This window comes from Coturnix japonica, chromosome 11 (assembly GCF_001577835.2).
Source record: "Coturnix japonica isolate 7356 chromosome 11, Coturnix japonica 2.1, whole genome shotgun sequence".
In the NCBI taxonomy this organism is placed as follows: domain Eukaryota; kingdom Metazoa; phylum Chordata; class Aves; order Galliformes; family Phasianidae; genus Coturnix; species Coturnix japonica.
Window position 1 is genome coordinate 8,623,430 of NC_029526.1, and position 27,961 is coordinate 8,651,390.

Here is a 27,961-nt window from a genome sequence, read left to right on the forward strand (position 1 = left end):
TTGCGGTCGGCGCTGTCAATCAGGCGCGCTGCGAGGCGGGCGGTTTGCAGCTGCTGAGGGGAGCGGGGTCTTTACCTCACAGAGCGGGGCGCTGCCGCGGCCTTTATGGGTTGGCCCGTAGAGCTCTAAAATCTCAGTTTTTTAACCTGTAACTGCTGAAGGAGGCGAGTGAGGCCCGATGGCGGCGAAAGGAAACGTCCCTGCGGCTCCGGGATCCGTCATTGTCCCTTACGGACATGTGGTGGGGAATGAGAAGTGGCGGGGGTCGGAGCTGGCCCGCAGGCTGCAAGGTGAGCGGGGCACAGCGGGACTCGATGTATCGCTATGGATCCGCTCAGTGCAACGGGCTGGGCCAGGTGGAACACTGCATTGCTGTGTTAGACAAGTTGTGCTGTATTTGCATTGATTGAAGAGAAGAACAGCTGTTAAAATGAATTACACAGCCGACCCAGCATTACTGATGCATTAGGAGAGCTGCATAGTTAAGTGCTTACACATATCTTTACTGTATTTTTATTCTCTTAAGGGAAAACTAAACTCATCTTTGAAGATGGTTTGGGACTCGTGGATTTCCATCTTTCCAACAGAATCTGTGTGTTGTACATTTCTGAAGCAGATTTGGTTGCAGGGGATGAATTCAAGCGGAGATTGGTTCGGTTTAGGAACGTAAGTACCACATAGGGAGAAAAGCTTCCAATTGCAGCTTGTATATTCCGTGCTTCTGAAAACATTCACTATTATTTTTCTGGTGGATCTAAAAGCTGTAGTATTTCCACCCAAAAGCTGACGACTCACACATCAGTGTAACAACGCTTTATTTAGCTCCAGTTCTGCTTCTGCAACCTTCATTCCTCTGATTTGCTTTTATCTAACTCACATCTGACAGGTCGGCTCTGTGCTGTGTTTCCTCAGCTCGTCACTAACAAGCTCTTTTTCCCACCCATCCCCCCCTTTCAATACAGGCCAGCAGCCTCGGTGGGATTGTGATTGTTGAGAAGACCCCACTAAGCGAGCAGTACTTCTCAGCAGTGCAAAAGCTTGTTGTGCTGCAGCTTGGAATGGTGCTGCTCCCTGTGGCAAATCAAGAAGAAGCTTCTCAACTTATTACTCAAATTGTAAGTTCTCATGATAGTGGAGAGACACTTAATACATTATGGGGAGAGAATTACCTGTTTTCCACTCAATCATCACTTGTTTTTGGAAAAAATAATACATGTGATCTTAAAGGAGCCCAACATTTGGGTTGAATGTAAGGAAAACAAACCCTAAAATGCTGCCAGGTGGTGCAGTTCAGCAGGAGGAGGAGACGGGAAAGAAATGGAAGAAGCCGATACTGTGCTTTTGTGTGTGATGTAGCACTGAGGTGCCACTGGGTGGCGCCAGGAAATCCAGACTTGGCTGTCAAAACCAACTTGTGGGTTTTTTTTCTCTTGCTCTGTGTCAGGCTGGGGAAATTTCTGAGTTGTTTCTCTTTTTACTTTATTCTTTCTCTGATTGAATCAAACAATGGACCAAGTCACAGCTCAAATTCATGGGAAATTTATGAGGGGAGTAAACTCTTGGAAAGGGCTGACAATAGCAGGACATGGGGAAATGGTTTTAATTTGAAAGAGGGAAGATTTAGATTGGATGTTAGGGGGAAGTTCTTCACTAGGAGAGTGGTTAGGCCCTGGAACAGGCTGCCCAGGGAGGTTGTGGATGCCCCGTCCTTGGAGGTGTTCAAGGCCAGGTTGGACGGGGCCCTGGGCAACCTGATCTAGTAAAGGTGTATGTTTGGTGGCCCTGCCAGGCAGGGGGTTGGAACTACATGATCCTTGAGGTCCCTTCCAACCCGGGTCATTCTGTGATTCATTCTGTGATTCTGTGGGTTTCCTGCTAAGGCTTTGTGTGCATGCACTGAAACAAAACAGAGCTCCAGTAGAGGGCGTTCGGTGTTGCTTATGGTTTTGTTTTGCTCCAGGTCCGTGAACAAAGTAAGGATCACACCAGTAACCCCTTTATCCGCAAGCAGTGCTCACAGCTGGTGGAGGCATCAATGTTTCGGACAGTGCAACAAATCCCAGGAGTTGGGAAAACAAAAGCGCTGCTTCTACTGCAACAGTTTGGAAGCATCCACCAGATCTGTAACGCATCTGTCAAAGAACTCGAGCCGGTGGTTGGACAAACAGTGGCACAACAAATACACACGTTTTTTGGTTCCTGACCTTTTAAATGAGACCTTATTATTTGACTGCTGAGAAACACAGCTGAGTACAGTCATTACTTCACATCACAGTCATTACTTCACATCACAGCCAGCAGGGCAATGCAGCACTTGGTGTCAGTTACCACAGCTCGCTTATCTCCCGTGTCTGTACAGCAGGGCTTTGCAGACACCACTTTGTATTTAGTGCTCTCGGAATACATCTCTGAATATACTAACTTGTTTCCATAGTTCCTTTTTCATTCCACAGGATGTTACCAAACTTATTCCCTTATATCAAATAAACTAAGGTTTTAGATATTAATGCTTTTGTCTATCAATTTGGAATGGTTAATTATAATATTAAATATAGCAACTACCACATATTAATCATAAGTTGCAAAGAAAATACAGTGGGAAGCTTTGATCATTACTTATCTTGTGTTTCCAGTATTAATATTTTTTAGGAGTTATCAATGAAGTGAACTGGTGCTCCTGGCATACAGCATTTTATCTTAAATGCTATCTCATCTAGTGATTTTTATTGCTGTTATGCACCCATTGACAAGGTGTTGTAAATTCCTGTCCTGTCTTTTGGGCTTTGGATTATAGCAGGAATGAAAATAGTTGGGATGAAAATAGTTGCAGGATGGCTTTTCAGTAATTAATTCACTGATAGTAAACATCAGAATTTCCAGAGCTATAAAACAAGATACTACTTTCTCACCAGGGAATACTTAAGCTTCATTATAAATGTTTTAGCTTTTTCTGTCACTGGTTACTGATGTTGCTATGGACACTGGATTTCACACCCAAAACACACGTGGCCATTGATCCTGCAAGGCAAACACCAAGGTACGTTTTGTACTACTCCAATGACCACCTGGCTCAGTACACCACATGAATTTCAACCGAAGTAGTAAAAACTAGTACTAATAATGTTAAAGGCTGAATCTATGGCAAACCTCGATTTTAAAATAGCCTTGTATATTCTATGTGATTAGAAGTATATGATGAAAGTGCTTTAGTCATAATTTGCTGTGAAATGGGTATTTATCTTGTTAGCTGTTGCCTACCGCTCCCTGTAAAATTAAATAGCTGTCAGAAAATAGTAAGTATGTATTTGTATGGCACTTAAAGCCCAAACTTTTGCTTGAGCATGAAGACCCCTACCCCCATGTTTCCTCAGGGACCAGTGATGGTGGGAAGGGGAAGGCAGCTCACCGTGCAGCTGAGAGTCCTCAGGGATGGAGATACTTTCCTTGAGAGGAGTGTTACAGAAACCTGGAGAGGTATGTTAACAGTCAATAGTGAAATTGTGTCACGTGCTTTGTTTTGCAAGCAGCGGTAGAATCAAAGAGCCACTACCCAATGGCAGCATCTGATTTTTATTCTTAAATAAGTCATTAAAATATTTACACCTATTATTAAAGAAACTAGAAATGACACCTTTGAAGTTTATATACCCAGACACAAGCCTTCCCCTAAGTTTGGAGTATCAAACAGCAAATATCTACTCTGTAGACAGCGACATTAACTAACACTAAAGTGTTAGCAACTCTCAATTAATTTCACAAAATAGCAGAATTTAACAGAAATACTCAGAGGTTTTTCATCTCCTTGTCAATACACTCTCGTGAGCTGTTCCAAGAAGTAGAAGATTTCCTATCAGTTTCTTACCTGGCATGATAATGGTTTCCTATTGTGATTTCTAGGTATTTTTTCCCTCATGTTTTAAAAGTGTCACTACAACTTACATATTCTTGATCAACATACTAGAAAATGTGTTTGAGATTCGTTCCACAGCTATCAATTTGAACGAGTAATGAACTGCAGATCATGCTGTAACTAGGTTAATTAATTTCAAGTTTGGCATAAAGCCTGTTTTTAATAATGCACACATAACCAAGATCAAAAAAAGAGAAGAGTCAAAGTCCTTTGTAGCTTAAAAGACTATACGACTTCTGAGCCTTCTAATTCTCTTCCCAAGTTATTCCAGCTATTCCACAGAATATACCTCGTACTCTCAGAGAATGTTTATGCATAAAAACAATTGTCAGCCCACCCTTTGCATAAAGCTGTTTTCTCTAACAGCTTCTTCTCCCCTTTGTTCTTTAAGACAATTCTCTGAAGTAGCGTTAAGCAACTCATTATGAACTCTGCATTTTTACAGCGAAATCATCCTTCGCTGTGTTCCCTACTGTTTCACATGCAGCATCAGGTTTGGTAATAAATAACTCCCATCTACAATAGTTATAAAAACTGGGGAAGGACAATGTCTTCTGAAATTCCAAAGGAATCCTGTCTCCATGCAAGGCATTTTATCATCAACAAACCCTTATTTTATCTCTCCCAAACCGTTCTGTTCTAACCTCCAAATCTGACTCAAGTTCTACAGTTTCTGCCAAACTCTGATGTTCGTCGTCAGTGAAGTCAGTGGCATTGTCTGAAGTTCTACACATGTATAGATAAAGATAACATTGATCAATGTATTTTATATAAATTTAGAAGAAAAAACTTCACTTTAACGGCTCCTTCAGGAAGATTCAGTACAATGAACTTTCTGTACCCAAAAGCGTGAAGGGAGAAAGCTTCTTCTTAACCTGAGAACTTCCAGCCACAGCTGAAGGAAGGCAGAGGGTGCTTGCAGCCTTCTGTCTGTTTTTAGTTCCCCAACTTAGGAAAGGCAGTTTGAGTGGGGCTTTCTTGGCCTGATCAGTCTTGTTCTCATCCATGGCTAAACAGATGAGGGAGTACGTCTTCTGCATCCCCACAGAGTAAGTGGCACTCTTGCTGTGCTGAGTGAAGAGTGAAGAGAAGAATTATAAGCACCAGTCACTGAAAATGGGTCAACAATTTGAAGACAACAAAAGATTACTGTGCAAATAGTTTTCCAAGGCAGACTACAGCAAGCATTCTGTGCTAATTAATTAGTACAGAACACAAAGTCCTTCAGAGCATGGAGATTTCTGGTATTTTGCCCTTGCAGACTGCAGGGGCATACTGTGCACATCTAAAAGATTCACAAGTCCCTTTACAGTGGTGGTGCTGTTACAGTTAGTTATGCTAAAAGCCAGTAAGTGCTGCATGACATAAACAGCAACCTCTCTACAACACTTGGGCATGCAGTTCTTGCATAAATCCCTCAATGCAAGTCTTTGTTGTCCCTTGAGTCCAGAAAGTCTTTAGTGTTTTTGGTAAATGCTGAACAAACCCCATGCTAATTGCAGCTATTACAACAAGCTGCTACTGTAGAATGTTCTTTTGGGTTATCTGGCAGGCACAGCCCTCTGCCTTATCTTAGCTGTGCCTGATTGTAATGTAGCCCTTTTGTGTCCTGCAGCAGCTTGGAATGACAAGTATGCAGTTCCTTGTGGCCAGCAAGGAAAATGAATTTAAAACAAGGAAATCCAGTGGCAGTGAAGGCACCTTGATCACTTTGAAGGCAACAGTGTTCAGTGCCTAAGCTTGCCAGGGAATGCTGGAGGCACGAAGCGCTGGATTTAGCTGAACTACGTGTTCCCTTATTACAAATAATGTTTGTAGAGCTTAACATTTTTTAACCTTGTGATCATATTTCCTTAGTCCAAAGTTTCTATGGCAGCTTTGTAACTGACTAGACAGTTAAAATACCCCAAGATAAAAAACATACATTGATCTGTAAATTCTTCTACAAATGATATCGGTCATTTATGATAACAGCAAATAGAAAAGGAGCACGTAGACTTGGATGCTCTACTGCACTCAATTATTGTTTCCTTGTGGCTCTACCTGCCACAATGCAGGTAGACTGCAACTGCAATATGAATTCTAGGGCATATTTAATACAAGTGATTCCACAGACACAAAAGTAAAGCTGCCAACAACAAAAACCACTGCCCCAAACCATTCTTATGCACACAGATTCCACTTCAGCTTGCTAAGTCAGGATGCAAGTTCTACTGATTTGAAATGGACTGTTTAAAACATACCAGATGCGTAAATGCACTATCTATTCACTTGCAAAGTGGGATATCTAGGTGAAAGTAAACATGAAGCAGGAACTGAAGCCAGGGGGAAAAAAAAGCCTCGCATATCACATCCACAAATGTATTTGCCTCATTACGTACCATAGATGCTGTTGTATCCTGGCAGCTGATAACCTCAAACTCAATGGGCTGCTTTCCCACGCTTCTGAACTTTTCCAGTACCTCGTTCACTCCAAGCCATTTGCAATCCACTCCACCAACAGAAACAATGTAATCACCTTCTTTTAGGCCCGCGGACTGTCAAAACATTTTGCACAAGTTAGTATCTGCAATGACTGAGCTATGTAATATGTTTCTTGCCCTTAGGCAGTATTTACTTCCCTCCATGAAAGCCATGAAACCACCTTGTAGCCAAACATGTGGAACAAAAACTTCTAACTAGCATAAAAGGATGCAGATATTTCAAGTACAGAAATTACATTTTGTGGAGTTACTGTTATACCTGTGATTTTGGAATGGTTTTACATCCTTTTTTTTCCTCCTAAATTAAATCTGTGGGTTTTTTTGGAATCTTATCATTCCCCATAATGCATGTTCTCCAGCTTTTATTTCTATTCTTTCAGCTTTTTTGTATCACATGGTTGCTTCTGCCTTTGCTTTGTACCCACCTCAGTATGTTGCTTTATTATTCCATTCCAAACAACATATAAAAAACCATTAAAGTGTCCTTCCTTTTTGGGCACATCCTGAGCCTCATCCTTACTGCTGTAGCTACTTTTCTTTATTTCTTCCAGTTTCCCAAATTAGATGGGGAATAACATATTTGGGGCTTTCTATCTTGTGAAAACAATGAAAGAAATGTACAGCAGTGTAATGTGATGTCAGGGATATAGATTCTCTAGCAACTAAGATGTATATTGCGCTAAAAATGTGTTCAGATTGTATGACTTGACTACACTGACATCCACTAGATCTCAGTAAATACTCCATGCACTGATACGAACAAGCTAAAATTACTTTTACAAGACTGTAATGCTAGAGTCTAAAGATAAATCATTAATAGTGCACCCATCTACTTACTGCTGCAGAACAAGCTGGATCAAGACAATGAATCTGTACTGGTGAGCCTCCTTTAAGGCTGAATCCCAGCTCTCCTGTTTCCCAGTGGCAGCGAATGGTCCGTGGAGCCGTCCATCTCTGCTTGGCTGAGAACACTGACAGCGGGCCCTGCAGGTAACACAGCAGTGAGCATGCAGTGCTATACTGTCTAATGTTCACATATAACGTATAAATGAGGTTGGTGGGCATCAGCACGTTACATACCAGTCTGTGAAAAAAGTCTTTAACTTTCAGCTTGGAAAACTGAGGAGGAACCATTTCTACTTTATGCTCTGTTTTAGCTAAAACAAAAAGAAAAGCACGTTCATTTTCTCTCCAGTATTAGTTAAGACATGAATTTCTCTTGTGTTCCAAGCTAGTTAGAAATCTATCTTAAATTCATACTAGGCTGTTGAATAACTCATTTTTGTGGAAATGTGCAAGGAAGTCACCTTAAAAAATACCTTCAAAAATCAAAGTATCAATACAGAAAGTTTAAAATAATCCTTTCCAACAAAACTATGATATTGTTCTCTTTATATGCATATGCATATGCATACAAGTATAAAGTCACATCCCCGTGAAAGTACTTATCTGATCCTTCATGTGAATATTTCATGCCACAACAGGTAATAGAAGCAGACTATTGCTACCGTTGCTGGTAGGTCTTAATTCATCTTCTAACACCATCTTTTTTCACCTCCTTCACATACATCCATTTTCTACCCTCTCCTTTTTTCTTTCAAGTCTTTCCTGGATTTCTTAGTGTGATCCGAAGATTATTGTATTGATCCCTTGAAAAGGATCATCACAAGACACTTGGTTAGATACCTTTATTTCTAGCTGTGGATACTTACGAAGAATATCTGGAGCCTGGATTAGACTGAGAAAGTCGTCTTCTGTCTCCTGCTGAGCATATTTGAGAAGTGAGCGCTTATGTGCAGCTGTCAGAACCTCCAGAAGAACTTCAATGTTTCGAAGTTTTTTGCACAAGCCGCAGACTCTGAGAGCTTCCTCATGGTAAACAATGGCTTTGCGTAAATGAGCCTTCCCTGAAAAAAAGAACAGAAACCGAGCTGCCTTCCACAGATGCAATAAAGATTATTTACATCTTGTATGCACGAGCTGGGTGAAATTGGCAGTTACCGAGTTGTTTCCTCTGAACTTTGTCCTTTAAAATGGTGAGAATCATCACACCTTCTGGCACGTAGTCATACAGCTGAGATAAGGCTTTCTCCTGCTGATCTTCATCATCACTGGACTGCACTACAATAATTGATACAGAATGTTAGACACTGAAAGCCACTGAACATCCCTTCATACCCTGCTCTTAGGTCTACAGTTGTGCAGTAACCACTACTTTCTTTGCAAATCTGGTCAAATATTTTTACAGGTATATACTCATGTGAATTTCAAGTTTTTAGGCTCGTGTAGGTTTTATCAGTATGCAAGAAATGCTTATATGTCAGAAGAGAATCAAAACAACTGAACAACTTAGTAGCATATAGTGGATTTATGGATATAACATATCTTCCGTTTCTGCAAAAGTTTGCTTATTGAATTTTTCATTCCTTTGTGAAGGACAAAGAAGGCTGGCTCATATCTGAACAAGTAATGACCACAAAATGACAGATTGACATCAATAAGTTCCAGGATCCTTGTCTTATTCAAAGATGAAATTATAATAGTTTATACATTTGTTGGTATTCTTTATATGAATATATAACAAATCTATCATTCTTACTTTCATGGTCACACAAAATGGTGGCAAGGAAGTAATGTGCCAGAGCTCTGTAATGGTCTGCTTTTATCTGTACCAGTTTAGACCAGGAATACGGGATATTCTCTTTGACTGGTTCCTGAGTCACTGCAGTGTTAACCATCATGTAAACCTCTCCCACCTAGAATAAAGCATAGAATTTAAGTATGAGAAGTTAATGTTACTTACCAGGAGCTCAACTAAAGGATATTTTATTAAGCCTTAAGACAATTCCACATCAAAGAGGGGAAAAAGAGAAAGCTACAAGTGCTGTTAAAAAGGACTGAAACAAAGTCTTAAGGAAAAGTGAAATTCCACCTCTGATTTCTTTCCTCACAGGAAAACATGAATCGATTCTGTACAAGAACAGATGGACGAAGTTAGCTGATCAATATGGCTTCACAAAAAGGTCATATGACAAACAGTTATTTAATTTGTGAAAAAATCTCATGTTAATCCAGCTAAGAGAGTTAAACACATCAATTACTTCGCTAGATTTGCACTTTGCTTCTCAAACTGTGGAGTCACATCTATCCTTAATTTTGTATGGTCAAGTTAAATCTGGGCTATGATCCTTGATTCCTTTTTATCCTTTATGGAAATAGCTTTTCCAGCAGTAGATGCTGCTTTAATTGAATCCCAGAATCTGTCCCTGGAACTTAACAGCTATAGAAGTAAGTAAAGGCAGCTTTGCAAGGTTGGTAGGAAAGGCCTTGCCCACATTAGCTAATATAGAATCATTTTTATATCTGGCTCAGAAAGCATATCCAGATCTGTTGGCATATCCACATTCTGATGTCACAAACCTCAAGAATGAATTCTACCTTCTGAGGCACAGCCCGCCACTCCATATTTCACACAAGTCCCACAACAGCACCTACCAATCTGATGCTGCATCCTTCCCCCAGGTACAATTTAGTTATTCTTTTGGACTTTAGCTTCTTGAGTTTGCATAGCCTCAAGCTGACGGGAAATTACAGACAGGCTGAGTGCTCAGCACTTAATGGAAGGACCACACAAACAACCCTGCCCCTTTCTGTGCTGAACTGTGGACAAGGTCTGTACTGTTTAAAAGAACAATATAGTAAATCGCTTGTTAAAAAATCCTTTGACAGGTTTGCTCTCCAAGTGTTCTTTAGATGTTTTTATTGAACTTAAAATAGCCCATAATTCTAATGTAATGATAACTGAATTGCAGGTATTCACATTTTCATCTTCTGAAGGGTTGCAATTTTCAATATAGCTTTAGTGCTGTCCCTTGCTACTTTGGGTTTTCAGTAACGGTTGTTAACATTTAAGTTTAACAAACTCTGTTAACATTCCTAGAAGTCTCTTATTTTACCTTGGCAACTTCCTGTGTCATCTTCACTAGCGTGAAAAACTCGTTGCGTATTCCAGGGAGACTGAGCTGCTCAAAAGCACACTCTTGAGCTTGAGCAAGCATCATCTTCACCAGCACATTCAGCATAGCTGGGCTCATGTCGTAACTTGGTGTGTGAGTAAAGGTCTCCTTTAAGTAGTTTAGGACTCCTGAAATGACAGCATTGTTTTGTTGGCATTATGAAAACAGAAAGAACAGATCTTAATTCCAGCATGTTCTATAAGACTGAAAACATACATTTTCACTTTGAACTACAGCAATCTGAAGGAATTCTTGGTGCATGCAGAAATTAAAGTGGCCTACTGATTTTGGTTTGCATTCCCATAAAATGCACAAATCTCAAAATTACATTTCATGAGAGCACCAGAAGTTACATCCAGTTCCCTTTATTAGAATTTACATTTTTCTTTGCTTGAGAGAGATTGTTTTCCAAGTTTGCCTTTGGAATCTATGGAAAATATACAGTCTAACTGAAATGAACTGCAAGTTTCACCAGACAACAAAGCAAGATTAATTATGAGGTGACCATATGAAAAGTTAAGTTCTAAGCCTTTTATCATCCTTTAAAACTGTTTCTTGTCCAGTGTAATATCACTGAGGTTAAAGCAGCTATACACATGAAACAAAGAATGAGCAAAATGGAATAGGGCTATTCCTCAGACCTTTGAACTACAGTTCATTAATCATTAACTACAGCATTCACTGTCTTTATCAGCATGTTTTAACTGCTTTTGAATTAAAGCTTCATCTCAGCCCTTTACTAGCCTTCTCAAATTTCCCCATTCCATCTTTTATGTGTAAAAAAGTAAGTGGGAAATGCAGAAATGTGCTGGAAGTCAGGCTGAGATTAGGAACATTTGCATAACGTTCTTCCTGGTTTTTATGCAACTCTACCTGCAGCTCTCTGAAAAGCATCGACAGCATTTTCAAGTCCAGTCTGGGTCTGACGATTGCATCTTGTTCCAATCTGGGTGTAGAGGGCTCCAATATTGAATAAAATACTTGCTTTTTCCAGCAGCAGATTTTGCTGACACACAGGAACACCTGTGAAGGAATCATACCTTTGGAAAAATTATATGATGAGAATATGTGTTAAGATGTGCAGAGTCCACTGAGCTACAGACACTTCTGCTCTGTTTTTCCAAAAGAACAAGTGTGATTCTTAATTTGCACTGCTGCAGTACAAATAAAAGGTGGCTAGAAATACCATTATGTTCTTTGAGGACAATCTAGGTGCCACAGATTACAGAGAAACAGAGGATGTATCTGAGCCTTAACTTTCAGAAGGTTTTTAAGCTTCTGAAGACATTTCTCCAGAAGTGTATTATGAAGTGCCTATAAAGCTTTTCAGGGGCTGAGAGCACACTGGGGAAGTATTCGTATGTGCTCGCTGTGTTCTCATAGTTTTTATTAGGCATGACTATTAAATGTTGCCATAGATTAACTACTGGTACTGTCAGACCCTGTATCGCAGGTATTTCAAAGCTCCTTTTTGCAGTTAGACTGGGAATTTAATGGCTCTTCTTGGCTGCACAGCAGTTATTCCCATTTGCAATCAAAACAATCAAAACTCTGAACTCAGGACTCCATCCTTGTTCATTAATGTAGCAAACATTTAGCAAATGCTGCACTATAATAAAGTAAGTCACTCCTCATTCCTGGCCCAAATACCCAACAAACTAAAGGAAGGTCTGACCCCCATCTGCCTCATGCAACAAAGTTCAGAGTCCAGGAAAATACGTGCAGTTGTCCAAAATTATGTTCTTTTTCCCTTGTGTAAACCTGTAACCCAGATCATAATTTAACACAGTTGAGAAGGGCTACGTCACAGTCAGGTTTACACTTGATATTAAAAACAAAAACAAACAGTGACAACAATGGGATGAGGGTGGGGAGAAACACTGAAATGCTTTAAATTAAACTGAAGGCAGTTAAAGATTAATGGTGTTCTGGGGGTGTGGAAACAAACAAACACGATCTCCACACTTACCATGTAAATAACACTCCCATGTGCCTGGTAGGTGGGAAAAATCTGTTTTCTATAAAACCAAGTTGAAGGAAATAGCTCATCAGCATCTCAATGCCAGCTTCATCTCGGCTGGGAGTGCGGCAGGCCTTAAAATACAACAAATCAGAATGCAGTGCGTTGGCTTGAGCTACAGGATGAATACTGAAATACCAAGGATAAAGCTCTACTTCCTGTGGACTTCTGTGTATCACAGAAATGTGGGGAATGTGAGAACAGTAAGCTTAAGGCCACAGGGATGAACTGCAAATAAGTTTTTATTTTCTTTCTTCTTTTGCATGGAAGTAATGCATAATCTTTATGGAAAGAAGGTTCTGTTGGGCAAGTGTCAGAGCTAATTAAACAGAGAATGCAGGTATCTTATGAAGGGTACAGAGAAATTATATGTATAATACTGGAGACATTGTAAGATTGTAAAGCCATGGGGCAGTAGAGATTCATGTTCCCTGTCTCAGAAATGAAGTCAGTAGGAATATGGTAAGCTATAAAAAATAGCAACATTGATTCTTTACAAATGTTATTATTTACAACTTTAGACTCAAAGGCTTGATGGAAGAAATCTCATGGTGCCATACATAAACTTACTTGTCTCAGATCCATGAGGTCTGCTATTTCATCTTCATACTCTGAACTGTCTTCACTATAATGTTCCAGAATAAAGTCCTAAAAAAGGTATAAAGGAACCAGGAAGTCATTAAATCAACTCCAATGAGTTTTAAAAGGATGCAGTTCTTAGTGCCATGCGAAGCGCTGCACCAATGTTAAAATCTTCATCTCTACTAAGTACAGCAGCTCCTGCATGCCCACTTCTCTTTCCACAGGAATGTAAATTAAGATGTAAGGCAACAGCCCAGTTAATGGCTGGGTAATTTTTAAACACGTTGGGATCTCAGTTCTAGGACAAATAAAACAACAACAAAATTATACATAAACTACTTCTTCAAACAAATCTGAAATGGAAATTACTCCATTAACTATTTATTCTGAAATATGTCTCAGAAATTTACCTTCAGGGGGAGCGTAAAGTCTACTTCTTTGGTTTCCTTTAGGCCAAGAGGTACCAAGGGAATGCTGAAAGTCTCTCTATGGAGATTAATAAGATAATTACTTTTGTTGCATTTGACAGAAAGGAAGCATAGCAATGGGTAGTGAGGTAACAGGTGTATAGTTTACAACAGCTCTGTCCTTCCCAAGAAAGCCTGCGAGTTCTGAAGGAGAAAGTGAGGTGCATTGTTCATTTGAGACTGTTTTTCTACTAAGAAAAGGAGACTCTTAAAAGCTGCCTTCCTGCCATTCAGCGCTGCCTTTACATACCTGCACAATTATACAGATAGCAAACAGCTCCACGGCTGCTACGAATTTGCCACATTGAGTTACAGTAATTAACAACAAGCATCATTAGTATTTTACACGCTAGCCATGTTTTTACATAGAGAAGTGCTATGTGTCTAATGGAAAAGCAGGGCCAGAGCCTATCAACAGTGAAAGGCCTGACTAAAAGAACTGAGCTTCTAGATGAGGTGTTCACCTCATAAACAGCTCAAGCTGTTTCTCAATATAGAAGGGCAATAAAGATGAGAACTGTAACATTACAAAAAACCTAACTTGAAGAGAATATGGACTTAAAACTGGATCACACTATTAAACAGTAACCAATGGAACCATCAATGACTGAAAAAAAGGAAGTACCATTTATCCCTCAGCATGAATGAAAGCTACTTCCACTACATATACTGCTTTTCCTCTAAGCACATTACCCAATTATAAAATAGTGAGATGAGGATTGCTTCCAGGTACATAGTCTGTTTATTAGGCTTAATGGATTGGTTTCTGGCAATTAAGAGGTTTATCTGATATTCTCCTTTTTCCTCCAAGCTGTATAATCATCAGTCAGAGTGTTTCATTACCAGCACAAAGTGGCGTGGGTGTGATTCATTTATGGTCTTATCACCAAAGACAGCAAAATCATTTTCTTACTGGTGAAAATTCAACCTGGGGGAGATGGGAGGAGCTGTGCAGCTTCCTTAGCAGTGGAGCAGCCTTGGCTGACATGATCTAGAAAGCAGCTCCGCTAGTTTGGAAAGGGCTTCAGAGACACAGTGGGAAAACATCACCGCAGGCAGTGCAAATAATTTTATTCCTGACGAGGCTCTTAGAAAAAGCCACACCACTTTACAACGCTTTTACGTCACTCTAAGTCTGTATTTTTTCCTTCAAAAGGAAGTGAGGCGTGCAAGCAAAATCTCAACTTACTGATTGAATGAATCCTAACACCACCCACAATTCCTGTAGACATCAGCATTTGTTTCTCAGAGGAAGTTCTGTTTTTCACGTTTCCGAGGTGTCACACCCATGGAGTCACCATGGATTGCATCAGGGAGGTGTTGGGCAGTCAGGGAGGTGGTCCTGACTTTCCAGATCAGTGCAGAAGTGGCGTCATGTTCCTCAATCTAACTGAGATGTGTGCAATAACTGGGAAGGCCAACACTTCCAACTGGTGCAATACAATACCCTGTAACCTAGTAATATGGGTGTGACCTCATGTTGATGACTATACACACAAAAGATTCAGAGGATAACTATTAATAGCTATTTGCTATTAAAAGGCCAGAGAGCAGTTGCAGAGGGCACGGATTAATTTAGCGGATGTAAAAAGCATCTACAGCTTAGAATGAACAGCATCAGAAAGGCAAAATAAAACAGATCAAAACAGACTGGGAAATGGGATCAGGAGAGAAGTCATATTAGTACCCAGCTGCAACAACTCTGCCCACCCTAGGGCCCACCATGAGCTACTGCTCGTCCTTCACTGAGAAAGCGGATACTTCAAATCCTCCTCAGCCAGAAGCAGGATTACCACAGCTGGAGTCTCTCATTCCCAAAGCCTTAAGTTTCACTGCTACTTAGTTGCTGACATATGTATATAAAGATTAGTAAAATTCTTTTGTCAAATAGAGAGCTGTCAAAGTCTGCAATGGGGTTGGGCAGTAGGAACTTGTACAAAGTTTCTTTTGAGAAAAATGAAATGTAGATGTTTTGCATCAGGTTAGAGTTAAGTTGAAATGTACCCTACTGAAACTGCTTAGTTCCTTGCAACCAGGCTTCTCTGTAATCCATCCAGAAGTTAACCCTGACTGAGAAAAGTGCTAAGAGGGAACATAAATGATCCCCCCCCCACCTCCACAAAGCACTTCAGTTTGCATCTTGAGCTGCTAATGTTAATCAAATGTTAAAAGTTTAGTTCTAGGAGCAGGAGGACACCTTACCAATACAGAAATCTTTGCAGTATTCAGGCAGTGAATAATCCTTAACTTCAAAGTTTTATGTTAGAGGAATGCATGGAAATTTAGCATGCTTTTCAATGTTGGAATAACATCTTGGTGTAATCCCAACTTCATCTAGTGCACATCTCTCTTTTAGTCTGTTAGTTTACACCTTTCTGCTACTGAAGTACACATCTTAAGAATGACAAGCCTGCTCTGAGCTCCAAAGCAGTGTCGTGCCTTTGTCCTCCAGTTAAGGAGGATTGTTGTGTACACCACATTTCAGAACAGATAGGTTCTCCAGGTTTGCTCTCTTTAGAATGCATTGAGCCAGTTAGCCAATCAAGTACTAGAAATTCTGCTAGGTCCCATGTGTTTCTCCATAATGCCTCAAGACCTTTCAATTCTTACACTAATCTACTTCACGAAGGGACTCCATATCTAAGGATTAGAGGCACATACCTTTCCCAAGTGAAAGACAAACAATACAGACTAACCCTTAGTCAACAAATCTACCATCAAATATGTTCTCTTCCTATCAAGAACTCTGTTCTTTCAGGTAATTATTGTCCAGCATTCAGATTCATCTAGATACAGTTTCATTTTTCAGTGGTATATGCAAGTTCTGTTAATAATTTAGTAACTTGAAACTTACTCTGTATTTTGATAAACTTCTACTGAGATATTAAGTCCTTCTAACTCCTCCTTTAAGATCTGCAGGTCTGAGTTTACAAAACTCAGTTCCAGTAGTACCTGTTCTCGTACTTTGTTGTTGGTGGTAGCCCTGCAAAAGAAAGAGACATCGTTTTTGTATTGCTGAGGAACAGGTTGTTACACAAGCTGAGCTGACCCCCTCGTTTGCATTCTCAGCATTTTTAGGATTTTTTTTATCCCTTTCAGAGATGATACAGAACCTCATGTTTCAGAATTCATTCGCTTTTATGTCAGGAGGGAACGGCAGCTTCCAGATAACAGCATGCAGACACCTCTAGAAGGTTTGTCATGTGCTAAATTTTCGTGAGATAAAGAGTCGGTATCATTTTCAAATACATTAATCAACGATATTAAAGTATCTTAAAAAGAATCCCTATCTGATCTTAAGACTCTGTGGTCTCCTCCTAGAAGAGGCAGAGAAGGGAATTTGGAAGTATTTTTTCAAAAGAGACTTGCCCACTTTATTAACTGAATAATGATTTGCTGAGACTTCTGATCTTAAGAATGAAAGAACACTTTTATGGGGAGAAGCTGTTATTACATAATGTGTTACTACCAAGTAATACAGGTAGGAAGATGCACATATTTCTTGTAATACCTTTATAATATTTTTTACTTATGCAAATAGGATTTGCTTGTTCTTTTGCCATCCATATATTTACATTCCAACTTCTAGGACCGCTAGCACAGCGGAAATTAATGCAGCCCCAAAGCATTTCTGTGTGATTTATTATTTACATATTTCAGGACATTACATCTGTACTTCTAACCTGATTCTCCATCCAGCATTGCCATTCACAAGAAACCAATAAGTACAGATGTGAGCTGGAGATGAAGGGCCTGAATTTGTATCCAGCTTTAAGACAATGTACCCCTTTGTTAGACAGTTCAAATCACCAGACAACGAAAAAACTTATAAATTTGCAGCATTTTATATTTACCTTTAAGTTAAAATTAACCTTCATAAATACCTATGAACAACCTTATGATACATCTGGGCTCCTTGTGGCACATCCCCCATTTTTGCAGAGTACCTTGATGAAAAACTGGGAATCCCAAGGATTAAATTCTAACCTCGTACTTCATATTACAAATGTCTGTTATCTGCAAGTTTTCTACTTCAGTCATATTCTGAGGTTGCTTAGTTTGAGCAGGGTTTAAATCTGCTGCCTGCATAATCCACACCAGATGTAAAAACAGAATAGAAAGGATCTTCAGCACCATGTAGATAACTGGGTGAGCTCTGATGCATGCAGCAGTTTAATTACAGTATTTGTAAGGCTCTGTGTTTGGTGTAGCTTACCACCCTCCACAGGACGGGTTCTGGTATCTCCCTCAGAAACCCCAATGTTTAGTTAGAGCAAGTCCAACATGCAGCCACTTGCTACAGCAGCACAGCTTTGGAAGTGCACTTTACAGCAGGTAATGTCCCAACAGAGATAAGCAGGGAGATTCACAAAGTGTCCAGCTGTAGTAATTTAAGTTTCCCTCCTCCCCCACAAAAGAACATTTTGCTGCTCAGCCTGGAGGACTGGGCAGTGACAGCACATACCGTAACAGATTTTCAGCACCAGCTCTCATTCTTACTGCTCTCAAGATCTGCTGGTTTAGGACAGCTCTTTGATTCTGTAGTTTGCTTCGACCAGTCTCAGCAAGAGGATTACAACCCTGGAATTAAAGAAACAAGTTCTGTTGTTACAGGATTCTGAGAAATGAGTAACCTTGCATTTGAATTAAATCTGTTGGCATGGGTGCTGTATAAATACCAGTTCCCTATGTTGACAATGACAAATGACCGTTTTGACAGCATTTCCTTTCTCACACTTGGTTATTAAAAGCAAAAGAAATGCCATGACCAAAGCATCTGACATTAAAATTAAGGACGAAAGTATTTGTTTTGGAGCTTACATACATCCGAGCCGGTCTGTTCTCTCCTAAAAATCCTTTGAAGCTACTGTCCAGTTACAACTGAATTTGACAGCATTTAAGTTCCTCAGTGTTTTGTAAAACTGCTGTCTGGCAAGGCAATAAATCTCACTAATGCTTCTGCTTAACCTTTCCAAAATATCGGAGTTTCATACTGGGAGATAAAGCCTGGAAATACAACTCTATCAGAAGGCAGGATTTGCAGCCCCACAGACAGGATCTTTTGAAAGAATCTCTTCTCTTGTTCCTTCTGGTGCTCAGATGGATGGTACAATTCCCACCCCTTTCCCCCGGTTTTCTTCTTTATACCTTAAACTCATTTTTGGCACAGTACTGCTTATCTGCGTCAGTCTTCTTCAGATCTAAGGAATGCTCTCAGATCTTTAAGTCTGTGCTGCCCTAATGCAACATCACTTTTGCATACTGCACCAAAAATGTGAAATATGAATCAACTCTGTACAATATTTCATCTGTATATTATCACAGTGCCAAGTGTAATGACTTATCTGCCCATTACTTTATCTTATCACCTATTGGACAAACAAGGATTACATATGGGTGCCTCAGCATCAAAGATGGAAGATGGAATAATATGGGATAAGGGAACAACAGACCTGGATAGGGAAAAATGATTATTATACCTTCAGATACTCAGCAAACTGAGCCTTAAAAAGTAAGGCATTAAATCCAGAATTCACAATACTTCTGAGTACGTGCAAAGCTACATGAAAGTAGAAGAACAAAGATACTGCACGTTTACACAAGGAGAACCAAACCATTGTATTCCAGAGAGTGCTGATAAGACAAAACTGAAATGTGTATTTGCTTGATTTCTGTTTTTTTTCCAGGAGGAACACAATCTTAACTCCCTTTTTTAATAAATAGAAGCCTTCCACTTTTTCTTTTCCTTGCACCCCACCTTTTTCTTTTCAATGTTCCTTTACAGCCAACCAGCACATCCCCACAGCCTGAACTACTGATTCTGAAGCAAATAAGATCACTCCATCTTAAGGTTTACCCTTAAATGAAGCATGTCCTTTCAAGTGGCCTTCATGGGTGTTGTTAAGGTTTGCTGGGTCCTGCTGGATCTCACATTATACACTAACAAGGCCTGAATCCATCTGATACAAGTTTTCCCACAAGGATTCCAGCCACTAGATTATGCAGTTTGGGATCTCCCTCTTACATGTTGACTAGAAAACATTGCCTGAGACACAATAGCACTGAAAAGTTTCTCAACAAGCTCTAATTATGAGCGGTCAGGCAATAACATACCAGCACATCAAAAACAAGTATTTAAACAGAACACAGAGTTCTGACCATGACGTTTTTATTTGGGTTGGCAGGTGAAGGCAAAATGACCTGGCAACAGAGAAACAAGAGGATCAATCCAGTTTACACTAGCTTATCTGAGACAGCACATGGCCTAATACAGCTAACTTTAAATCCCTACTTTAAAAGTTTGTAATAAATAGGTAAAATGACATGAAGCTTTTGTAAACACTTTCTGAAGCATCGAGTGCCAGATAATTTGAAAACACATGTCACGTTAAATTACTCTCATCATAGAAACATTTCTGCAATGAAGCACCAATTACAGCAGAAGCCCAAAACTTGGATGTGTGCTACATACTCTCCTTGAGGAGAAAGCATTGGTAGCAAACAGAATACAAAGAAGATGAACTTTTACTGGGGAGTACGTGCATATTTAGCCATTTTGTTTGTTCACATCAGATTAAAAGTAGTCTTTGAAGTACAAAATACTTGATGCCTTTTAACACATTTTTATTCAGAGGCAAAAGTAAGGCATGCTCACAGGAACAACGTGGCCTTGCACCTACAGACTGCCTTCTGCTCTTAGCCTGCATCTTGTTCTGGGCTCATGCTATTCTTCCAATTTTGCTTTCTCTTCACTTTACACTGTATAGTCTATCTCTACTAATGATGTTCAAAGTCTCTCCCCTTCCACTCTATCCATGCCCCTTTTCATTTCAATTTTGCCAATGACTTTGTCTTACTTCTTGTATTCAGCTTGAATACTTTATTCTTGGGGCTTTCGGCTCTGCACCTCTGGGATGCCCTTCTTCCAACTTCTTACCCAGTCCCTTAGTCCAAGCACCCTTTGCTAAGTATCATCCCCTGCCCAGCCTTCAGCTTCTCTCCAGGGCTGCAGCTCCTCCCTAGAACTCCCTGACCTTTCTGCATGCAAAACGAGTTTCCTGCCCTCATTCCAATCCTTCTTTGCAGCTTCACTTCTGGGAACTTTTTCAGGAAGATCACCTGCCTGATTCTCAAGCCAACAAAGCTCAGAATTGTTTGGCTTATTTCCATGGATGTTAGATCAAGGTCCAGCCCAGAAATCAAACAGACTCCAGGTGAACACTGAATGCAAATCTGCAGTGACCTTAAACTCTGCAAAGAAAAGCAGCAGAGCTGTTTCCCTTCATTTCAGCCACTAATCGCTGTGTGATGACCTAGTGCAAAAAGAATCCCCTGAGGCCTAAAAGGAGAAGGCACTGACAAACTGAGGTATCTGGATCACCCCCAGCGTGCTTCGCTTCTGAAAGGCTTTGTTTTCAGAGTAGACTCTCCTCATGGAAAACTGTGCTTTAGATCCTCTGTATAGCGTTTGGGGATGCTCAGCTAGTTTGTACTCATGTGCAGGCTTCAACTCTTCACTGTACAGGCTGCCAGAATACTGAGAGGTACAAGGACGTAGAGAAAGCACTGAAAATAACCAACATTAGCAAAAAATGTTACAGGAAATCTGAACAAGAATCCTCCTTGTGAAAAGCACAACCTCTGTGTGCTTGAAAGTTACTTAAGGTCTAACTAAAAGCTTCATTTTGTCTTCCTCCATGTCAAAGGTCCTCTCAGCCTGCATTTGTAGGCAGCTCACATATGGACACTCCCAAGAACGCTGATGTTCAGTACATTAGAACAGCTGGCAGCCAAACTTCCCAGCAGTTTCCACACCTACTGCTTCAATTCTTGTCAACAGAATGAGAGATGTTCCATTGCATTACTGTTTATTTCTTTGCAGATGGAAGACAACTTGGAAAGCAAAGGGGATTTTACCCTCACTGACACATTAGCAGTGTTATCATTAAGAAACTGACTTGTTACTAATGAAGTCACAAAAGTGATCAAGAATAAAGTATGACTGAAGTTTTCATTGCATGTTTTGATGGGAAAAAAAAGAAAGAGTAAATATACCTCTTGTAAAGACACTTCAAACTGAACTCTGCTATCAGTTTTAGAGCCCTTTTCCCTTGAGTGCAACTGCATTTCATGAAGAGGTGTGTTTGTTTGAAGTGTTTGAATGTTATAGTTCTTAGCCTCTGAAAAAAAAATAACTAAGTTCAATTAGCCAGTTACTATTTCTTCCTGCTTGGCTGAATCGCAGTATCAGGAAGCTGGTAAGTTTCTATGACGTCCTTACCAAAAGCAAGTCCTGCACAACAGTTTCTTACCATATGTTAGGTATGTACCTTGGTAGATACGTGCTCAGAAGAAACAGACACTGGTATGAGAAAAATAAACACGCGTCAGCTGATGAAGGCTGGCCCATGCAGGGCCTATGCACATTTTGCAGCAATCCTCTGACTAATTAATGGAGCACGCAGACAGATTCCAAAGGGATTCCTGCTCATCTCTTGTTAGAATTAATGCCTGAGCTTGGGAGGCTGGATATCTCACCTTGTACTTTTAACCCTATAAACATTATCCCACACATGCTTATTTGGCAAACAGCATAATGAATGCCCCTGGGATCTTGATGCAACTTGCTGCCTCTCAGATGGGGTGCAGCAGGAGATAAAGCAGAGCTACACAGCAGCTGATGGGCTCCATGGGACTCACATGGGATTTGGGAGAGATTTTACTCTATGGATTACACAGATACAAAGAAGATAGATAGGCAAGCCTGTAGTTGGGCACTGCAGGTTAGCTGTCAATAGACAGCATCTTGCCTCTACCTCCCACCTGACAAAGCCTTCAAATCCCCAGTCTAAAGGATACAGGTAATATTGTCATGTTTATCCAAGTTTAGAAGAGGCCCACCACAGAAGGAAAAAAGCTATTGAAAGCATAGGTCCTGAACAGAGAAGCAGCTGTATTTAGCTTCAGTGCCTAGCAGATCTTTCTTCAAAATAGGAATATTGTTAACGTCAGACATTAAGTCGTGATGCACACAGAAATCATGACTGTTTGCCTAACAATGAGCAATCACAGGAAGCATCTGAAATTAGCATAAATATAACTTATGAGGTAATGGTTTGAACTTTTAGACCAGCCACACACTGAAGGTGACACAGAGTTGAAACTGGGTGTGCCTTCTTATCTAAAATAAAACATTCCTTCCCAGCCCGTGCAACCTGTGCTGCCTGTACCCTGCAGATGGCCACAGCCTCCGGGCATTTAAATGTGTATGCAACTTCTCTTATGCAGGTAAAATCTTTGGCTATGACAGAAGTCACAGTAAATGGCACCATTTCCACTTGTATTTCCAGTAGGACTCTGAATAGCTTCTAAATGATTAGTTCCTTACCATCTTCTACTACTGCAGTTGAAGCTTCTCTCTGGGAGATTCTATTAGTTCAATGCTGAAATCTTGGGCAGTAACCACAAACCTCTCAACAGCAGATGTTTTTAATCTCTGCTTTAAAAAAGGAGTTAAGGAAGAACTGATATTCCAGAGCCTGAACTAATTGTTCTGTATTCAGGTATTTTACAGTTCTAAGTGTCCAAAGACTAATAATGAATTTTCATAATTAATAACTGTATTACACCAAACACATTTTCCATACAATAGTATCTTGTCACACCTCTCGCCAAAATGAACAGTGGGTCAGAGAAGCCCATGCCTTTATGGCCCATGTTGCAGATGATCCCTAGTTGCTCATAAGGCCTACTTTCAGCTTTACTTTTTTTTGTTTTTAATTTGTATATAATGAGTGGACAGAGCACGGCATGATGTGGGGTGTGAATCACCTCAGTGTTGTTTCTGGCCTGGCTAGACAAGCAGAGAAAGAACAAATAGGCAACTGCTGTGTCAATGCTAATGTTGATCGTTGCCTGGCTACTAATGACTAAAACCAGCCAGGTTAGACAAGCCCCAGTGGAAGCACAGGTGTAGCAGGTTGGTAAACTGATCCATAAATCACAGCAGGGCAGGGGATAAATCCTGCCCTAGAAAGCCCAAAAGCAAAGGAGAGAGAGGATTCATTAGGGAAGTGCTGATTCACAAGCAAGTTATCATACCTCCCAACATCGTTATTTTGCAGACTGCTACTCTATTTACAGAACTGCTTGTGTTCTGTTTTTAGCCTTTTCATCCTGGCAGGAAGGACTACTATATACTATACTATATAGTCTTCCTTCTGAATCACCATTTTGGCCTACATGACAATTTTCTCGTCTCCAGACTTTCAGAAAGGGAAAAGAAAGCAATTATCTTCACTCAACTGACATGAATGTAAAGGTTCTTCAAGCTGTCCAACTGCTCTGCCTGTCCACACAGCACGCTGCTTTCCAAACAGCCCAACTGAAGATAGGATGCATAGTGCTGTACCAGCATGTGTCTGCAAACTTACAAAAAAAAGGTAAGCTTGAAGAATAAACGTTGGTTTTTCCTTCTATTGTTGCTTCCTAATTTAGAAACCTGAGGAGTTACAATCTGTGTAAGACATTGTAATACAACTAACCAAGGTAGAAAAGTTATGAGCTAAAAGGCTTGCTGGAAATCTGCTTCTACTCATCAATGTTCTATGGCAGGTGAAATCACCACCCTGGTTTGGATCCTGTGAGTGGACAAGCATGGCCTCATAACTACCCTGAGTTCTGTATATTGACCTGCTCTTTGGGTTACTCCGCCACACTGGTTTAGTGGGATGGTTCTGGAATAAAGAGAGGGGAGAGAAAAAGCAGAAAACACCTTGAAAAAATGAGCTGCCTCTCCCACAAGAACTTGTATAAATAAAGAACAGGCAATCTGATGCAGAGCTATGGCAGGCTACACTGTTTGGAGTGGAATAAGCACCTCAGGTAAGCAAAATGGGCCTGTAAGTACTGTGTGTTGAACAATCCTTCTATGTGAAGGCCTTGCTCTGCTTTTAAAACAACTTATTTGTTCTTATCATTAGTTTTGACAGGACTTTCTACTGGCCAAAGATTCTCTCACAGGAAGAATGCCAGGGAGTGGATCTGGATAGAATATGGTACAGGCATGGCTGATTCATAGGCTCACAGCCAGAGCCAGGGGAGGATTGTGGAACTCTGTGTAGAGAAGGCTGCGGCACAAGGCCGGTCATCCAGGAGCACAAGCACCACCTGGAACTACAAGTACAGTCTGCCCTGATACTGTACCACAGGGTATACTGAATTAGGAACGTGTGATGGCAGAGATAGCCAGAACAATAGCAGAACCAGTTTCCTTAGGCATTATATTCCCAGAAAGCAAAAAAAAAAAATAAAAAATAAAAACACAAGCAAACTTCCAGTGAGAGTCTCCATCTCCTCACTGATGGAAAGCCCACGTAGGGTACCCCTTCCACCCTGCCAGATCCTTTTCAGAGCACCAGCAGGTGCTTAAACCTAAAAATCCCTCTCAGAAGTTCAGTTGTGGCTAATCAAATAGTTGAAGAGGCTCCTTTTTCTCTGAGGAGATGCAAGGGGAAGAGAGTAGTGTCAGTACTAATGGAGCTGTGCATACCCTGTATGGCTGCATGATTGTTTTAAAACCAGGTATTCTAAAAGGAAGAAAAAAGGGAGAGGGGAGGGCTGGTCTTCAAAACCAGCTCAGAGGAAGTCACTGATTGATTTAAGGGAAATCAGTTTGCATAGGCAAAGATGAGGGGCCTTTGTCATGAGGAGAAAGGAGAGAATGGACACAAAGCTGCTGCTGATACAGCTGGGAACCAATGGAGGAAGAGAGCCCGAGGGCTGCACTGAAAGCTGCCAGCAGAAGCTGCCAGCCATCCCACCTGGGACTGACCTGGCAGTCACTGCAAGCCTGATTTCCTAGTGTGGCAACAGGAGTGAAAGAAGGAAGCAGGATTGTGTTTCTGTTTCACCATTTCTGCCTGTTACCCTTTACACAAAGCCAGTTATGGCTTTACAGAGCCTCCTCCCTAAAGAAAATAAGGCTTTAGGAAATAAGTTCTCACATTTTGCATCCTGTGTCCAGTGTGGATTGTCTGGTATGTTGTATTTAAGGCTACAAAAGGGCACTATGTCAGCTTTGAGCAGACTTCCCACAGCAATCCACTTACCACAAGAATATATCAAAAGTCTTGAACAAATGAATACTGTAGGAGCCGCTCAATTTAATCAATATTAAGATCTCAGTGTATGTATTAAATAGTCCTTTACAGCACAGAAGACAACCTCATTGCATACAAAATGCTTGGGAGCCCTTTTATGAGCAGTCCTGACACAGAAGCATTTTCACCTTGCTCTGCAGCTCATACATCAAAAAGGTCAACTCAATAAGTGTTTTCATCTCAAAACACATGCAATGGCTTTGGAAACTGGAGTGTTTCTGCACCGGCAGAACGAGTAGAACAGCCCTCAGATTCTTCCAGGGGATGAAAAGTGTGATTACTTTTTTTTTTAAGGGAACAGAAAACAATGCAAAGGGACTTTGGAGAGGTGGGGGGAGCCCATGGACACACATGACTGGCTCAATAACCAGTTTGTTACACAAAGCCATCCAGCATACCATTCAAATGAACAGGTACGGTCCAAAGAAAGGATATTCTATCCAGAGCAATGCTTTGGGTTCACGGGGTGAGTCTGTTTGGGATTCCAGGTTTTTCTTTTTGTTTGCTTGTTTTCTTCTCCTGACTCTACTTAGAATAAAAGCTCTGATCTTTGAGACCATTCGACTAATGTGTAACAGGGAATACTGGCTTTCTGTTTGCATTTAACTTCTAGGGACAGAAGGCTTTCAGCTTCTAACCTGACCTGATGTTTAGAACTGTATTAAGGGTACAGAAAGGAGAGCCAGAAGAGCCTTTCAAAGATCTCCTGAGTGAACAGAGAAAAAGGTGCAGCCCCAGCTTATCCAGATTGAACACTGGATTTCTGTCCATCTTGCACTCGTTTATGAGAAGTGGTTCAAAAGTGGGGAAGATGCTGATAATAAGGTGCAAGATCTATCTTCGAGTATTTTCATATTGGAATAGCTTCTAACTTTTCAGCACATGGAGCTGGCTCTGATTGACGCTGTTTATGAGACGTTATTTGTAAAGTACAGTGCTGTAACCACAAAGGACCCCATCCTATGGCCAGTCCAAGTGCAAGGAATGGCTCCCACTCATCACTGCCTACAGCTCGGCCATCAGGCTCCATCCGGACCCCAGCAACAAGGCGAATAAGAGAAACGGACAACGTGTACCTGACTTAAGGAGTCTGACTTTCTCTAAGCTTGCGAGGCTCTGCTAACACGTCAAGCACTGCAGCAGCCCACAGCACCTGGCGCTGCGAGAACTCTGGACGATCCCGGCTTTGCCATGCTTCATGATTCCCTACAAGCGATTACTCACCGGCTCTACGGGAGGATTGCTCAGACTGAGAAACCGGGCGAGATGTGCAGTTTCACCTCGTCCTGCCCGGCTCCCCTGGCACTGCCCGCTCACGGCACTGCCCGCTCATGGCAGCCCCGCAGGGATCCGCGAGGGGAGCGCCCGGGGCGGCGCCGGCGGCCGCACAGAGCGGTAATTGCCGCCGTGCACGGCACACACCGCCCACGTCGTCTGAGAAGTAATGAGGGCAGATGTTTATTAAAGGCTTCCTAACGAGTCTGTTAACTTCGCCGCCTCGCTCGGCTCGGCTTCCGACAGGTACACGCGGCAATTACTCGAGAGCGAGCGAGGAGACGGAGCGAGGCGCGAATAGCACGGAGAGACGGAAAAGCTGCCGGGCGGAACCGGGCTCCGTGTGGAGCTGCGCCCAGCCCAGCTCAGACCGGCGGTGAGGGGCGACCGGGACCCGGGATGGTGGTGGTGGTGGCAGCTCCGGATCCCGCCCGAACCCCGGGGCTCCGCCCGCCGCTCACCTTCCGAAAGTAGCAGTCCTCCTGCGGACAGCCGCGGGCCGGCACGGCGTCCATCATCTCCAGCCCAGACACCCGTCCCGCTCCGTCCTGCTGTGGGGAGCCGCGACCCTACGGGAAATGTCGGAGCTGCCCCACGGCGCCGCCCGGCTCCACCCCCGGCGGGCGGGGAGCAGCTGCCCCGCCCCGCGGCTCTGCCTCGCGTCGCTCCGGCCGGTTGGCACCGCGTGTCCGCCCGCCTTGTGGCTCGGGATCGTCGGGGGGTTTCGGCGGCCGAGCGGCTCCGGCGTGACACATGGGAGCGGTGGGGTCAGATGGGAGCGGTGGGGTCCCAGGGCCGCCGGCAGCGCCACTGTCGGTGCCCGACTCAGAGAGAGGCGGCCTCGGCCCCCGACAGCGCCGTGTGGGCTCCGTGTGGGCTCCGTGTGGGCACGGCTCAACGAGCTGAGCCCGGGCCCCGGTACAAATGGCAGTATTGGCTGCTAGTGCTGCCCAGGCCTAAGCTACGGTAATGTGGGCTTCCAGCGTGTGAGGTTGTTAAGCATCAAAGTGCTTTAAGTGATTATTAGCAAATGTATCCTGTCCTTAA

The 27,961-nt window shown here is 41.8% G+C and overlaps 2 protein-coding genes across 2 annotated transcripts; one reads left to right on the top strand and one right to left on the bottom strand.

Annotated features, from left to right (window-relative positions):
• Nucleotides 1–15: 15 nt before the first annotated feature.
• FAAP24 (FA core complex associated protein 24) lies at nt 16–27,961 on the top strand. Its single transcript, XM_015873959.2, has 8 exons — nt 16–290; nt 527–666; nt 963–1,115; nt 1,961–3,474; nt 7,239–7,383; nt 23,743–23,920; nt 24,093–24,362; nt 24,461–27,961. The coding sequence occupies exons 1-4, from the start codon at nt 179–181 to the stop codon at nt 2,201–2,203; spliced, it is 648 nt and encodes a 215-aa protein (XP_015729445.1). The 5' UTR covers nt 16–178; the 3' UTR covers nt 2,204–3,474; nt 7,239–7,383; nt 23,743–23,920; nt 24,093–24,362; nt 24,461–27,961.
• Nucleotides 3,555–27,482, bottom strand: RHPN2 (rhophilin Rho GTPase binding protein 2). Its single transcript, XM_015873938.2, has 15 exons — nt 27,376–27,482; nt 17,944–18,059; nt 16,333–16,461; nt 13,422–13,497; nt 13,000–13,077; nt 12,379–12,503; nt 11,283–11,449; nt 10,350–10,537; nt 8,993–9,149; nt 8,395–8,514; nt 8,106–8,300; nt 7,474–7,550; nt 7,231–7,377; nt 6,292–6,447; nt 3,555–4,980 (listed from the first exon to the last, which is right to left on the bottom strand). The coding sequence occupies exons 1-15, from the start codon at nt 27,430–27,432 to the stop codon at nt 4,729–4,731; spliced, it is 2,040 nt and encodes a 679-aa protein (XP_015729424.1). The 5' UTR covers nt 27,433–27,482; the 3' UTR covers nt 3,555–4,728.

Bases quoted from the DNA above. Each gene is read 5' to 3' on its own strand.
- RHPN2 (XM_015873938.2), bottom strand. From the start codon at position 27,432: ATGATGGACGCCGTGCCGGCCCGCGGCTGTCCGCAGGAGGACTGCTAC. The intron at 7,551-8,105 runs GTAAGTATCCAC...TTTTTGTTTTAG, and splicing joins CCAGGCTCCAGATATTCTTC to CTAAAACAGAGCATAAAGTA. The intron at 7,378-7,473 runs GTATGTAACGTG...TGTTACCTGCAG, and splicing joins AAGACTTTTTTCACAGACTG to GGCCCGCTGTCAGTGTTCTC.
- FAAP24 (XM_015873959.2), top strand. From the start codon at position 179: ATGGCGGCGAAAGGAAACGTCCCTGCGGCTCCGGGATCCGTCATTGTC. The intron at 291-526 runs GTGAGCGGGGCA...TATTCTCTTAAG, and splicing joins GCTGGCCCGCAGGCTGCAAG to GGAAAACTAAACTCATCTTT. The intron at 667-962 runs GTAAGTACCACA...CTTTCAATACAG, and splicing joins GATTGGTTCGGTTTAGGAAC to GCCAGCAGCCTCGGTGGGAT.